General features: G+C 50.7%; 1 protein-coding gene across 1 annotated transcript; it reads right to left on the bottom strand.

Moving 5' to 3' along the window:
* Positions 1-2,959: 2,959 nt before the first annotated feature.
* On the bottom strand, positions 2,960-13,002 carry Agxt (alanine--glyoxylate and serine--pyruvate aminotransferase). Its single transcript, XM_031368937.1, has 11 exons — positions 12,718-13,002; positions 12,433-12,625; positions 10,850-10,914; positions 10,202-10,302; positions 8,978-9,048; positions 7,957-8,041; positions 6,908-7,003; positions 6,156-6,225; positions 4,215-4,310; positions 3,731-3,859; positions 2,960-3,328 (listed from the first exon to the last, which is right to left on the bottom strand). The coding sequence occupies exons 1-11, from the start codon at positions 12,946-12,948 to the stop codon at positions 3,221-3,223; spliced, it is 1,245 nt and encodes a 414-aa protein (XP_031224797.1). The 5' UTR covers positions 12,949-13,002; the 3' UTR covers positions 2,960-3,220.
* Between the last annotated feature and the right edge of the window lie 1,931 nt (positions 13,003-14,933).

Raw genomic sequence — 14,933 nt, 5'->3', positions numbered from 1 at the left:
CACACTCACACACACACACACACACTCACATACACACACACACACACACACACACTCACACACACACACCAAATACATACACATTTTAAAATGCAAACACTGGTCACTTTCTCTAAGACTGAAGTGCTCCTAGCCATCTAGTTTGTCATTGGATTTGTGCAGTCAGTAAGAGAAGAAAGAAAGCCAATGAGAATCTTACTTACGGCTCAGCAAAGACACGTAACTGTCACCATTCATAGGCAACATGGTTATCAACTTAGAAAATCCAAAGAAATCACTAAAACTGTGAACCTAGTCAGGCCGGCAGGCATAAGACTAGTATAAAAACATATTAGAAGGAAATGATTGGGAATGCGAAAAGTTAAATATCATTTATAATATCAGCAAAACATCAAGCCCTAGTACTAAATATAGCAAAAGGTATACACAAGACCTCTACAGTGAAAATCTGAAACATTGCTTAGAGAAATTTAAAATAATCTAAATGAATGCTCATAAAATAGAATTTATAATATTTCTAAGACTCCTACTGTCCTTAACCTGATAGTTGGAAAATTCCAATCAAAATTCCAGAAAGCTATTCTGTAGAAATGAACAAAACAAGCCCAAAATTCATGGAAATTCAAAGGTTTTAGAATAAAAAAAAGTCTCTCTTTCCCCGCCTCTCCTTCCCCCAGAAAGAGGGGGGAATTGTTTTATATTCAGACTTACTAGTGGCTGCAAATTTTGAGTTAATTCAGATTGACTTATGACCAAAAAAGCAGCCAGAATAGAACAGGCCCCAGAAACCAGCTCACATGTGCATAGTCAATGATCTTTACCTGACTGGCAGATCAATAGGATGGAGAAAGCAAGGTTTTTTTAGCAAGCATATTGTTGGGACAACTGGGTACTGTTATTAATAAAATGCACTTTGCCCCATGTCTATCCAATGAAACAAATAATAGACCCACACAATAACCTCAAAAGATAATATAGAAATATCCATCACAGCCTCAAAATAGGAAAGACTTTTGGGGCAAGACATAAATAGCACAGATCACAGAAAGAAAACCCATAGGACTGCACCAAAGCCAGACATACCTGCTCTTTGGGGCCATCAGTGGGAAAATAAGTAGGTAAGCCACAGAGCCAGGAAACCCTTGGGACACAAACATCTGATTGGATTGAGAATACATTAAAAAATTCTATTATGGTGTGTGTGTGTGTGTGTGTGTGTGTGTGTGTGTGAGTGTGTGTGTGTGTAGGAGATGGCTTAGTGGATAAAGTGCTTATTAAGCAAGCACGAAGACCTAAGTTTGGATCCCAAGCACCCATGCAAAAGCTGGTTACAGCTGTGCACACCTGTAATCCTAACAGTAGGGGAGGGGAGGGGCAGAGACTGGTTTTCTGGACAGACAGACAGACAGGCACAGACAGACAGACACAGAGGAACTCAAGGACTAGAACAACTGGCATCCAAAAGAGGTAAAACGTACATACCTCCATGCGAGCAAACTGTTTGAACTGACACTTCTCAGAAGATGATTTGCAAGTAGCCAAAGGCAAGTGAAAAGATATGGGCCTTGTCAATCACCAGAGGAGGATACATGGAACCAAGTTAGTTTGACAGCTGCTACAACCAAAGGATGCCAGGCACCCCGGCAAGAACGTGGAATGGCTGCAGCTCTTATACATAGTTTCTAATGGCTGCAACTCTTATACTTAGTTTCTAATGGCTGCAGCTCTTAAACACAGTTTCTCCTAGTCAAGGCACCTGTAACTGAAATCCTCATCTACTCAGAGTAAGTGAGAGGATACAGTCACAGGAAGCCTTGAATCAGGAGGCTGTTACAGCTGTGTTTATCAAAGCCACTGACTGGAAATGGATCAGGTTTCTATCACGGCAGGTAAAGGGACAGAATTTCTATGGTGTGGTCATGCAGCTGAGAGCAGTTAGGCACAGGTATACAGGAAGGTCCAAAGTCCTGGGCAGACTCTCATCAAAGAATACGTGTGGTCCATGGGTGACACAGCTGACCTGCAGGATCAGAGGCAGGGGATCTTCCACTGGGTGACTCCTGAGTTCATTCTCAGACAAACCACTTGCATACCTCAGTGTCTGCCTCTTGGGAGATCAAACCAAGATAGATCAGCTCTCTGGACAAAGACCAGGTTCTAAGTGATCACATGGCCCTGGGTATTCTGGGCCCTGGGCTCTCCAGTCTTCTCTTCAGGAACCCCTCCCTGCTCTGCTCCAGGTCCCCTTATGGTACTGATTACAGCTTTGCTGTGACTTCATCCGTGTGTCCCTCAAGACTGTCTCCTCCGGTCACTGGGAACCACTGACCAGCAGCCTATCTTGGCTCCAGAACCTAGCCCAGAGCACAGCAGTGACCAGTTGTACCAGGGATGTGGACATAGCTAGGTTAACCGTTCTCTGCAAGGAGGTGGTCCCTACTGATAACCTGAAAAGAGGGGCTCTCTAGCCTTGGTAAGACGGGAGCTATCCAGCCTTCCTCTCTGGGACTCTTGAGTATAGCTGCCCAGTATGCTCCAGGTGGTGAGTGTGCCAGACAACTGGGCCAGAAGTGAGGGGTGTGTGTGTTGGGGAGGGGGGTGGCAAGCAAAGCAGGGAACTGGGGCTCAGTATCTGTTCAGGTGAAAATGAAACCTCAGGGGTAAGGGTCGAGGATGAGGGGGCTTCATGGTCATGGTCTCAGGTCATGGCCATGTGTTTATGTCTTGTCTTTATGAGTAGGGTTTCTTGTAGATTCACTTGAAGATACCATTATGAATGTGTTTGGCATGTGTGGGGGTGAGTGACATCTGGGAAATTAAAGACAGTATTCTTGATCCTGAGAAAAGATCTCTGTACAAGCTCTAGGATAAGTGGCTCTTTCCAAAAGGCCACACTGGAGCTGTGCAGGCAGCTGAGGGGCCCCCAGGTCCCTCTTCCACACCCAGCCCCACACAGTCATAGGAGATTCCTGGCAAGCACTTTATTGAATATTCCCAAAGGCAGCCCAAAGGCCTGCAGCCTGCAGCTCTATCGGAAGGCGATTAGCATCCTGTTTCCACAAGGTTCCATTTGTGGGGAAGAGGGTCAGCTTCACCCTGATCCTCCCAGCCTGGCCTGGCTGCATCATCAGCTTTGCTGGCTCTGGGCCTTGCACAGTCTTTTCGTTCTTGCTATATATTCCCAGCCCCTCCAGGAGGGCATAGTCTGGTGAGAGGATGCTCACAACTTGTTCTTAGGACAATGTTGCAGGGCCTCCCTCAGGGCCTCAGCCACACGATCCACATTCTCAGTGGTGGCGTTGTAGCCCAGGAGGCCAATCCGTAGCACCTGGTAGGCATGGAACAGGCAGATATCAATCAGCCTCTGTCGGCAGCCTCTTATCTGATAGAAGCTGGTTGGGGTAGGGTAATTTTATCATGTGGGATCAGCATCCATCTGGTATGCAGAAGGGAAGTGGCCTCATGCATGCCACACAGGGCTCAAATCGTAGAGTTCAGGGGTACAGCCAGGGAGGGTCACTCAGAACTCAGAGAGGACCTGGTAGAGCTGATGTGTGACCTCCCTACTGTGATGGAGAGGGCTGGGGATATTCTACTTGAAGGGACCATGCTGTCTGGGCCCTGCAGTGACCCAACACAGATGGGCTGTGCAGTGGGACTTCATACCAGGGGCGGGAGGGCATCTAGTGCCTCTGGTTACAAAGCTCTGGCTTCCCAGCAGCCTCCTCACCTTCTCTTCAGTGGGCCCAAGACCACCAGAGATTTCAATGCTGAAGTGGTCCAGCACATAGCTGACGATGTCCCTCCAGTTGTAGCCGGCAGGCACAGTCACGGTGGTGATTGTGGGTAGCCGGATGTCCTGCAAGAAGCGCCAGGCTTAGCCATATGGACTGGGGCCCTGTGTACCCTCCAGGGACACTCACATCCTCTATGGTGGTGCCAAGGCTGCTTGGCTTGTGCTGGCTTTTATAGTCTAGAGAAAGGGCCAAAGGAAAACAGCTTGCCAGTCAGCTTTTGGCTACCACGGGACTCCCTTGGCAGGGAATAAAAGCCATCAGGAGATTGTCAAGAGCCTAAAGAGATTGCCCCGAGCTTCAGGAGGCTCACATCCTCTGAAACATGGTGCTTGGTCTCACCAATTATAGCCTCACCCTCCCCATTGGACATAGTGCCTGGATCAAGCAACCAATGTCCGCCTCCCATGGGCTCCTCACCGGGTCCTTCACAAAGAATTTTAAGCCCAACTCCTGCAGGCGTCTGTGCAGATGTGCTGTGGCCTCCCTGTGACGTCGCCAGGAATTTTCCAGGCCCTGTGGGAAAAAGGTAGCCATAACAGCAGGCAGGTGCTAGCCTCCTTTGTTGCTTAGAGATACTGGGCAACTTATTCTGGAACCCCGGGCTCTGAGGAGACAAGAGTCTATGCTGGGCCAGCTTGAGGAAAGAGGGTATTTTCTGGATCTGAGAGGGAGAGAAGTGGGACCTAGCCTCCTATGGGTACCCAGTGGGCCCTGAGAAGACAGTCAGGACATATTTCAAAGGGTAGGCTGCCACTAGAGGAAACTGGGATTGTTGGCCGCATGGGTTTGGTGTGATCAGAGTCATGTCCCATTCATTTTGACCCTGGACCTAAGGAAATGTGATATGTGACCTCTAGGGGACAGCCCTTCCTACCACAATCATATTTTGCCCATCACTAATGGCTTCCCACTGGCCACTAGATCTCATCATCTTCTTAGCACACTGAGCTTACCTCTTTCCCTATACTCTTCCTTCTTCCATTTTAGCATCTCGGGATGTAGCTCAGGCTAGCCACAAACTCTCAATCCTACATCAACATCCTGAGTGCTGGGATTACAGGTAGGTGCCATCATCATATTCGGCTACCCATGACTTCTGACTTTTCCCTAACCAGCTCATGTCTAGTTTTTGCTCCACAGGGCTGTGTCCCCAGCTCAGAGTCCTAGGCAGGGTATAGGTGACTCTCTGGATCATAGCTCACTTTATCTCTAACCCAGTCCTCATGCAGCGATTTCATGAGCGGTCCTAAGAATCTGAACCACTAAGAATTCGAACCACCTAAGAATTCAGAGGAAGGTAGCCAGGCTTTGTTTTTTTTTTTTTTTTTCTGTCCTGTGACCTATGTAACCAACTGGGCCCGTAGCCACATGTCACCTCCATTTCCTGAGATTGGATTTTGCACTGGACACAACCACTGACCCAGTTGGCCTAGAACCTGCACAGACCTGCAGAGGGCCAACCCCTTCTCTGGTGAGAACTGCAGTGGTCAGGAGTGTCCCAAGGGCTTGTGTGGAAACTATCTTGGCTAGCAATACAGGAGCTTCAGGTGGTGTTGGCATGTGTCTGTTGGTGACGTTAATAATGAAACCCAAGGTAGCTGAGCATGGTGGTGCATGCTTATAATCCCAGAACATGGGCGATAGATGCAGGATAATTAGGAATTCAGGCTAGCCTGGAACTAAATTTGAGGCTCCATCTGGCTCATGTGATATCTTCAGACTTGTAAAGGAGTAAGTATAGGCCCTGACCTTGAACTCAGATTTCCCAACTTATAGAAACTATCAGCCAAATAAATTTAACTATAAGGTATTCTGCCTGTGGCACAAACAGACTAAGATAGCTATTGATCTGCCAACTGCTTGGCTGTATGTGCTCCATCCCTGAGACCCCCTCTCACCATATCTACATCTCTCAGAGTCCCTACTCAGTTCTGAGGAACCTCCACTGTGAGCTGCTGAGTCACTGAAGGGTCAGACCAGAGTATGCCTCTGTCTGCCCTGGGCTCTGTCTTCCCAGTCTGCCATAGCCCCTGCTCCAGATTCCTCTTTGAAGAAGCCAGTCTTTCTCTGCCCCTCACCCCAGTCCTTCCCTGCCCCCCACCCCTTAGGGGGACCTCCATCTTCCTGGCTACCCCATAGCTTCTCCTACTCCAAAGCCTGGGTCTGTTGGCAAACAGATCCACTGCTGCCTTAGGAATCTTCTTGTCTCCTTTCTCCAGAGCAACTTGAGGGAGTCACAGGAAAGGGAGCACCCTGCAGGTGCCCAGTCTGAGGTGCACTCCGACCGGAGGGGCTTCCTTCTCCTCCCTCTCCACTTCTTTTTCTTCTTCCCATTAGGGGGGAAATCCCTGCTATTACCTGCTCTGCAATAAGTGCCAGGCTCTCCCTCAGGCAGTATAAGCTGGTGACAGGCGTGGTATGATGAATTCTGGAGAATAAAAAAAGAGCCTGGTTCAGTTCCTGGTAGGGACTGGGCCAGGAGCTGATTGTCCCACTCTGACAGCTCAGGCTCTGTGGCAGGAGCCAACCATTTCCCAGGGACTGTTCCGGCTTCAGAGTCACAGAGTCAGGAATGCCAGGGAGGGAGGCCGGCACAGGGCTTGGCAACACGTAGGGGAAGAAAAAGAGGAGAAGTACATGGCTGAGTGCCATCTTCCCATCAGGACTCCATGTTCTTGTGAAGCCAGCACTGGATGCTTTCTCCCCAATGGTCTAGAACATCATTCTGATATCCTGTCTGGATTTTATACAAGACCTTTCAGGATTACAACTGAGGTGGCCTATGGAACCTCTGGTTAACCTTCCAAGAGAGGTAAGCTGAGGCCTGGAATGGGAAGATGGAGTCAGGTGCAAAGAAACTAAAGGAGGATAGGATTATGGAATGGTAGTGAGGGGTGTTTATTAGATTAGGCCTGAGCCTCTGGGCTAGGTGGCAAGCAGGACCTCAATTTAATGGCTAACACAAGAGTCCTCAATTAGAACATGGGGGCTCAAAAGCGCAAAGGCCTGGAATACAGAACTTGACATGCATGGCTCCTATGAGGCAGGGTGTGGGGTGGGCAGCCACCCCCCCACACACACCCTCATCCCTGGGTCTGCCTGATACTCACACTCTGGTCTTGCCCTCACATCCCCACAACTTGGCCAAGTATGTGATGTCTGTGTAGAAGGAGACTGGCTTTTTCTTCCGGGAGTAGACCTTGTTTCTGGACAAGAGAAGCCGGTTGTGAGTATCTACCTGCCTTGGCTTTTGGGCTGTCCTGTGTTGCAGATGTAGGCCGCAGGGGCAGATAGCCTATTGTAAAACTCATGTTCATGGGTCCTTGTGAGCCCAGGTGGGACATGAGTTCCTCAGGCTGCCCAACCCTCTGGGGTCCATACGATTGTGACTGTCCCATGGGTACCTTAACCCAGGGCCTCACCACTCTTGGTCTCTTCATTTCTCCCACTTCCAACAACAGCTCTGTTCTGTCTCCCCTACCAGGGAAACTGCTTTCCCAGGTGGGGTTCCCAGACCCTCCCCCTGACCCCTGATGACCTTCCTCCCATTCTATACAGCCCTCAGCCCCGACTTTCCCTATGATACTGCTGGTATCTGACATGGCAGCCAGGAAGAACTCCTGACCATACCAAAATCAACTCGCTTGGGTCGGGACTCAAAGGATGGTTGCGGCTGACGATCATTATCCACTGAGGTCTCTCGTGACTTTGTCTCTTCCTCTAACCCCCCATTAGGCCCAGGATCTAGACACCAGGATCCTGCAATGATGGTGGAACTACAGAGTAAGGGGTGTGTGTGTGTGTGTGTGTGTGTGTGTGTAGCTTGTGCCTGTCTCTAGCAGCTCCCATGCCAACTCCAGGAGGCTGAGTGGATGTTGAAGGGTGGGTACTGGGCTCTGAGCACCCAGAAACATTAGATCACCCCTTAGAGTGACCTCCAGAATGCTAGCCTCTGGTCCTGCCCACAGCCCAGGCCTTGGCTTGTGTCCTCCCCTTTATTCTGTGAAATATCTTCAGAGCATATCTTGGCTTCTACAACATCCCAGCAGGGTGAGCAGGAAGAGGTTTGCACATGGAGCCTTTCCCTCCCTCCCTCTAAGGGCCAGCCATGCCCCCCCCATCAGAATCCATATCCCAAAGTGAGGTGTGGGCCACTCACTTGGCCTTGTCGTTGAAGGAGATGAGGGAGATCCCTGGTGGGGCATTCAGGACCTTCTGAGGGCCAGAGTACATGATATCAATGCCTAGGGTGGGGATGGAGAAGGGGGTGTCTGAGATCTCATGGAAGAGTTCAACAAATAGGTGTGTTTGTCCGGTCTATACTGTGCTCTGTGATTGGTGGACCAAGATTTTGCTGATACGTGGAAACCAGGAGGAGTATGGGAGAGACCTGGCTTCGGATATCAGCCCTGGTTTGTCATCCTTATGACCTCAGGCTGGAGCCTCTCTTAGCTTGGCCTTTCTAATCTCTATGAACAGCCAAGGAGAGGCAGCACAGCGTGGTGTCTGCGGGATGTCCCTGACATCTGTGGTACTGAACTCACTGCATCTGATACTCAAGCCCAGTCCTTCTTCGACCTGTCTGTTCCTACTGCAGCCGCAGAGCCTCCTATCCCTCCCCTCCACAAAGTAGCAGCTGCCACCTGCTGCACCCCTCACACCCTGTCTCATGGCCTGGCAGAAACTCAGGGGATTGACTCACTTCAGAGTCTGCTGTCCCAGGATACAGTATGTGAGTGATGTGTCCCCAAAGGATGATGCATTGAAAGTTGGCGTGGAATGGGAGGGTTGGGACCTTTAAGAGGCAGGGCCTCTCGGGATGTTATTGGGTCACTGACTTATCCACAGGAATTGACCCTGCCTGGTTCTCGGCAAAGGGCTGTTAGGGAAGATTGTACCTTTCCCTTCCTGGTCTCCGGCTTCTCACCCTGCGATTTCTTCCTCTTGCTCTACTCCTACTGCATTGCTATCCTCCCAGAGGGGATGCAGCCAGGACCCATGCCAGGACCCATGCCATGCTGTTTGGATTCTGGCTAGCAAACTGCAAGCTACATAACCTCTTTTGCCAGGGCCCGGTCCAGTGGTGGGTCTACAAGAACTGTCATACTGAGTCTCCTGTAGCCTCAGACTTTGCCAGTGTGTATGATCTGGAATATGGGTGGTCCGAGGCATGCTCTTACCTTGTTGGTCCATGTAGATAGGGACACCGCCCAGAGATGCCACTGAGTCCACCAGGAGTAGGCACTGGTATCTGGGGGAGTCATGAGCAAGGAGGCAGCACAGTGAGGCAGGAGGGATTGTGGGAGTTCAGATTTCAGCCTAAACTGGGCGTCTGGTGGGGGTGCGGGTGGGGGAAGGGCTTGAAAGTCTTTGGAAGAGCAGTGGGGAAGCAGGGAAACAGGGACGGGTTCCTTTCACTTCTTATAGGGGGTTCCCTCCCCGAAGCAGCTCCTTGAAGCCAGAAGCAGCTGTAGTGCTGGGTGGGTATCGATACTGGGGCCTGGGTAGGCGGGTCATGACCCAGATGGCTCTGCTGTTGGACCTCTCAAAGATAAATGAGGGTCAGCCTAGGTAACCAGGGTTCTGAGTGCCAAGAGCTAGTGTGGGTCCCAGCAACCTGGCAGCGCAAAGGTCTGGGCTCCCCTCTTGCCTCCACCAATAGCTACACACCTGGCCACCTGCCATAGATACACAGCCTTTAGAGGCCAGAGTCCAGCTCCAGCAACATCGAGTATGTTCATCCCCTCCTTCCCAGGATTTCTCATAGAACCATGTAAGCGTGGTCACAGGCAAGACTTGAACCTATCTAATTAGGCTCCATGCATGAGCAGGACTCTATGTGGTTCTTTTTCAGAGATGGTCCTGCCCATATGGACTCCACATCCCTGAGGGCTATGGTGGTCCTGTCATAGTAACCCTCTATGGCCCTGGTAAGGTCCTCTTCTAGACTGTGGTCAGCTTTATAGATGGCACTGCTGTCTTATAGGGGGGCTACCATGTCCTGGAACAGTTCTCCTGTAAACCCCTATGTGGGGTTAGGGAAGAAGTGCAGGCAAGGAGCAGCTTTGGGGTCAGGGAACTCTGAATGAGGTGAGAGAAGGCTTCAAGATGCACAGGCTGGGTAGCACCAGCCTTTGCCAGCCATGGGATGTCTCATGGGTCAGTACCACTGTAGTGGTATCTGGCTACAGGGTACTTGGTCCTATCCCAGCCTCTGGGTCCTCATCAAATAAACTGATGATAAGACACATGTTCAGCCTGGTGTGAACAAACCCGCCCACACCATGTGACAGCGGCCGTTGGGACACCTTGTCACTGACAGCCCTGCAGCTCCCTGGCAGCATCATCCAGCCAGGCTTTGCGTTTTGCTCTTCCCTGGTACTGTCGTGCCAGGCCAGCCTTACCTGTGGCAGAGCTCCCCGAAACCATCCAGTGGCTGCATCACACCAGTGGATGACTCCCCATGGGTCAAGAACAGCAGCACTGGTTTATGCTGAGCCAGGCCCTGAGGGACAGAGGTGACAGCTCTGAGCAAGACTGATGGAGACCTCTCCCTGGATCAGCCAGCCTTCTTAGAGAGGGACATTGGTTTGTGGGGGGCAGGGCCAGGATCATCCACAAATACCCAGCTCCCTCCATAATTGAACAGGCCAACTTGGAAATAGGCACGTGATGTGCCTCACCCTTTTTCTGTCAAAGGACGCTGCTGGAGGGAACAGAGGGGAAGGCGTGACTAAGAAGAAAGAGTGGCCAGCATCCTGCCTGCCTTGCAGTCTATAGGTTGGGGCTGGTCTGACCCACGTTGGGGGCCTGGCACCCTGGAGTTCAGTAACAAGTCATGCCTCCCTGAGCCCACACAGCCTGAGGTCTCGCTGGCCCTGCCCACAGGACTGCACCCCAGACTCCGTTTTGTTTTCAGACAGATGAAGACTTTCTCACTGATCCTGGGAACAGGAACCCCTCCCATGGCCAGTCCTAGACACTAAGAAGTCAAGCCATAGGCCTCAGAGTCCCAGCCCAATGCCTCCATCGATTATCCGGCATCTCGGTACCTCCTCCACCTCCGGCAGTGAGTACTGTTCTCCTGGCTTTTTGATCATCTGGTGCACACGGGCTCCTGAGGACAGGAACAGAATGGGATGGGTCATGAGTTAGATGGAGGGTTGGGGAGGGGAAGAACTGAAGGAGCTGAAGGGGATTGCAACCCCATAGGAAGAACAACAATATCAACTAACTGGACCAGAGCTCCCACGGACTAAACCACCAGCCAAAGAGTACACATGGAGGGACCCATGGCTCCAGCTGCATATGTAGCAGAGGATGGCCTTGTCGGGCATCAATGGGAGGAGAAGCCCTTGGTCCTGTGAAGGCTCGATGCTCCAGCATAGGGGAATGCTAGAGCAGTGAGGTGGGAGTGGGTGGGTGGGTGGGTGGGTGAGGGAGCACCCTCTTAGACGCAAGAGAAGGGGGGTTGTGGAGAGGGAACCAGGAAGGGGGACAACATTTGAAATGTAAATAAATAAAATAACCAATAAAAAACTTAACTAGGGCCTCTCCTCCCATTGATGCCTAACAAGGCCATTCTCTGCTAATTTAAAGAAAGAGTGTTGGGGATCCCATTCACGCTAGCTCCCACGTGGCTTTACCATGGGTGAAGTGGAGCATGCTCTGTGAGGCCTGCTTTTCCCACAGAGGCAGCATTGTCCTGGCCTCCAGGACTTTGAGTCCAGAGCTTTGTGGTGGCAGGTGTGTGTGTGTGTGTGTGTGTGTCCCTCCTCAGACTGAGGAGTCTCTTGGCGACTTATCACACAAATAGTATCTATGTGAGGCGACTTTGAGCACCACAGGTGGTCTGGGATCCTACCTAACCCTGGTGCCATTCACAGATATCCCACGTCACTTGATGGAAGGCTGGATGAAGGGCGAGAGGAAGAGGCAGAGCTAGACCTGTGGATCTAGGAACACTGGGACCCAAGCACCTGGCCTGATTCTTGTCTCTGAGTCCCATGTCACATGAACCTACACACAACCAGAGTCCTAGCAGAGGACAAGCTTGAACCACCCACGGCTCAGTGAATGACAAAGAGTGGCTTTCCTAGATATTAGGGCCTGGATGACGGATGTCCATCAACCATGTGGCCATGCGCTTGTGAACCATGCAGGCCATTCGCAAATGCCAGGGTCTAGCAGAAGTCTGGGTGTATGCCTACCCTCTTCCATCTCAGAGTATGGAGGGAGAACTGGTCCTAAGTCTCCATTTTACAGATGACCAAGACTCTGAGATTTGAGAAGAGAATCTGCCTCTGAAATTCCAGTCTTCCTGAGGACTCCAGAAAGCTGCTGGGGCTCAGACCGGGGGCGGCGGGGGCCGGGGGTGGGTGCTCCCTGTAACACCTCTTCCATACATTTCAGAAATAATCTTGTCCTAACTGGACAAGGCCAGTCTGCTAAGGCTGGGAGAATGCCCCAGATGCCTGCCTGGAGGAGGCAGCATCCGGGGAGGTGGAGGCATCAGGGCCGCAGGAAGGAGTGCCTAGTCGAATGGAACAGGCACTGATCTGGTGGAGATGCCTTGAGGATTCTCCCAGGAGGCCTCTGGAGAGATAACCCGAGGTCACAGACCACTCTCCCTTACCGATGCGCTCCGCAATCTCTGCAGCCCGCATGCCCCAGATGCCGTTGGTTCCTACTAGAAAGGAGTCCCCGGGCTCTAGGAGGTTGAACAGGGCAGTCTCCATGGCGCAGTGCCCCGAGCCGCTGACAACCAGCGTGAGGGGGTTCCTGGTCTGGAACACGTACTGGATGCCTTGCTTGATTTCATCCATGATCTAGACAGTGGGCACATAGGTCAGATCCTTTCCTCTGCCTGCTACCGAGTGATCACCACCCCTAGACAGAAGCTGCCTCTACCAAAGCCTACCTGCAACATCTCTTTTTGCATGTGGCCAATCATCCTCAGACTTCCGGCCGCCAGCACACGGGGAGCCAGGTTGGAGGGCCCCGGACCCAACAGGAGTCTCTTGGGAACTGACAGGGGCTTGCTCAGGGCCTCTGGGGGTGGCACCAGCAGCTGGTGTGAGCCCATGGTCCGTACCCAACCTGCCGCTCTGGAGCCTAGTGTCACACTGGCCTTGGCCAACATCCGGAACATTTCCCAGCTAGCTCTGCGCTGAACTCAGAGGCGAGACCTGGTTGGTGAGTCCCTGTTGCTCCGGCCCTTTTATTGTCAATTTAACCCTGATCGATGTTTGTCCTTCTGTCGGGGTGGACAGGACAGTGGAGGTATGAACAGGGGGAGGGGAACATCTGGTGTCCTGTCAAAGAACAGCAGTATGAAGAGCCTCACACCCATCTCTTTGGGTCCCCTCACAGCCCAGCTAGGGGGTCTGAAAGTTTCTAGGAACCAGGGAGCAAGTGCCTGGGGCTTGTAGGACTGTGTATTGCGTGCACCCACCTGAGCACAGGGTTCCAACCCAGACAGGTTGGGTGTGGCTGCGTTCCAACACAGCTTCATTCATTTGGTGCTGCCTATCTGTGCAAGGTGTAGGACTACCCACTGCAGCATGGGCTAGCTTCTCAGGGTCTGAAGAAAACTGACCAGCTCTCTCTAGCATCCCCAGTCACCAGTAGCTCCTCACACTGGATGGGATTCATGAGCTCCTGCCCCATTCTTGCTGGGCATTTGGCTAGGAAGAAAGAGAGAGAGAGAGAGAGAGAGAGAGAGAGAGAGAGAGAGAGAGAGAGAGAGAGAGAGAGAGAGAGAGAGAGAGAGAGAGAGAGAGAGAGCACATGATGGCAAACTGGAAGGGGATAATGAAGAAGTTGAACTGGAGAGGTGAGCGAGAAGTGGGTTTGATCAAAACACATTGTATGTGTGTCTGGAATCCCCAAGTAATAAAAAAAAAAAGAGTCACACCTGAAGTCAGAAAAATCAATGCGTAAATGCTCTAAAAAGATTTCATATGGGGCTGGTGAAATGGCTCAGCGGGGAAGAGCACTGACTGCTCTTTGGAAGGTCATGAATTCAAATCCCAGCAACCACATGGTGGCTCACAACCACCTGTAATGAGATCTGACACCCTCTTCTGGTGTGTCTGAAGACAGCTACACTGTATTTACATATAATAAATAAATAAATCTTTTAAAAAAAAGATTTCATAGACTAAATGTCATATTTTATATGTCGATAACTAAAAAATGTTTAATTGCAGATATATCTTTATACTGGTGGATAAGTCTGTCCATTGAATCTCAGCAGTTGGAGAGGAAGAGAAAAGAAAGCAAGAGTTTGCAGAATATTTTAATGTTCTAACTACTATGTTTTGTTTATAGTCTGCCTCCCAGTAAAGGAATATCTTTATCAAGAATATGTGCTTGTCTGCACACATGTGCATGTACATTCATGCTTGTGTATGTGTGTTTTACTCACATTAAAAAAACAAAACAAAACAAAACAAAACAAACAAACAAACAAAAAAAGCAGGGTATGTAGCCCAGTGGAACCCAGAGACTGCATTTGTTGTCCCTGGCTTGGCTGATGGACAGGCTCATTTCAGCAAATGTATATGTGTGTGGGTGGAGATTCACACTCAGGATCACACACAATTCACACACGTGTCTCACACTTACACACAGAACTCAAATTCTCATACTCTTACATATGTGCCAACTCGCACACACTGACTCTCACACTCAAGTTTTCTGTAGTCACACATAGCTCACACCAGCTCTTACACACACACACACACACACCAGTTCAAACTCATTCTCACACTCACGTACTCCCAGGCTCACTGACCACAGACAACTTGAGCATAAGGATTTCCCATGTCCCTCACTCTCAGAAGTCTCTTGAGTCAAGTTCACACTCATTACTAACCAGCTCTCTCAAAGCGCCCCCCCACCTCTGTGTGTGTGTGTGTGTGTGTGTGTGTGTGTGTGTGTTGGGTCAACATTCAGGAAGAATAAATGAAACTTGGGTTTCTAAAGAGGAAAAGCCAAAACTGAGGACTCTGGGAAGTTGAAGAGGCCCCGCAGCCCCCTCTCCTGCTTTGGCCAGGCGCCGCCTCTGAATCCCCGAGTGAGAGGATGCTAACCTCCGAAGACTTGGTTTGCTGACAGCGTGCTAATTTCCTC

The sequence above is a fragment of the Mastomys coucha genome, unplaced genomic scaffold (genome assembly GCF_008632895.1).
Source record: "Mastomys coucha isolate ucsf_1 unplaced genomic scaffold, UCSF_Mcou_1 pScaffold14, whole genome shotgun sequence".
NCBI classification, from domain to species: domain Eukaryota; kingdom Metazoa; phylum Chordata; class Mammalia; order Rodentia; family Muridae; genus Mastomys; species Mastomys coucha.
Note: the sequence above shows the minus strand (reverse complement) of the source record. Positions and strands in the feature narration are given on the sequence as shown.

What these genes read in the sequence shown, in the direction of transcription:
- Agxt (XM_031368937.1), bottom strand. Translation starts at nt 12,948, where the DNA reads ATGTTCCGGATGTTGGCCAAGGCCAGTGTGACACTAGGCTCCAGAGCG. An exon ending in TTCGGGGAGCTCTGCCACAG is followed by an intron (nt 9,049 to 10,201) that starts GTAAGGCTGGCC and finishes TGACTCCCCCAG; the next exon opens with ATACCAGTGCCTACTCCTGG. An exon ending in TGTGAGGGCAAGACCAGAGT is followed by an intron (nt 6,226 to 6,907) that starts GTGAGTATCAGG and finishes TTTATTCTCCAG; the next exon opens with AATTCATCATACCACGCCTG.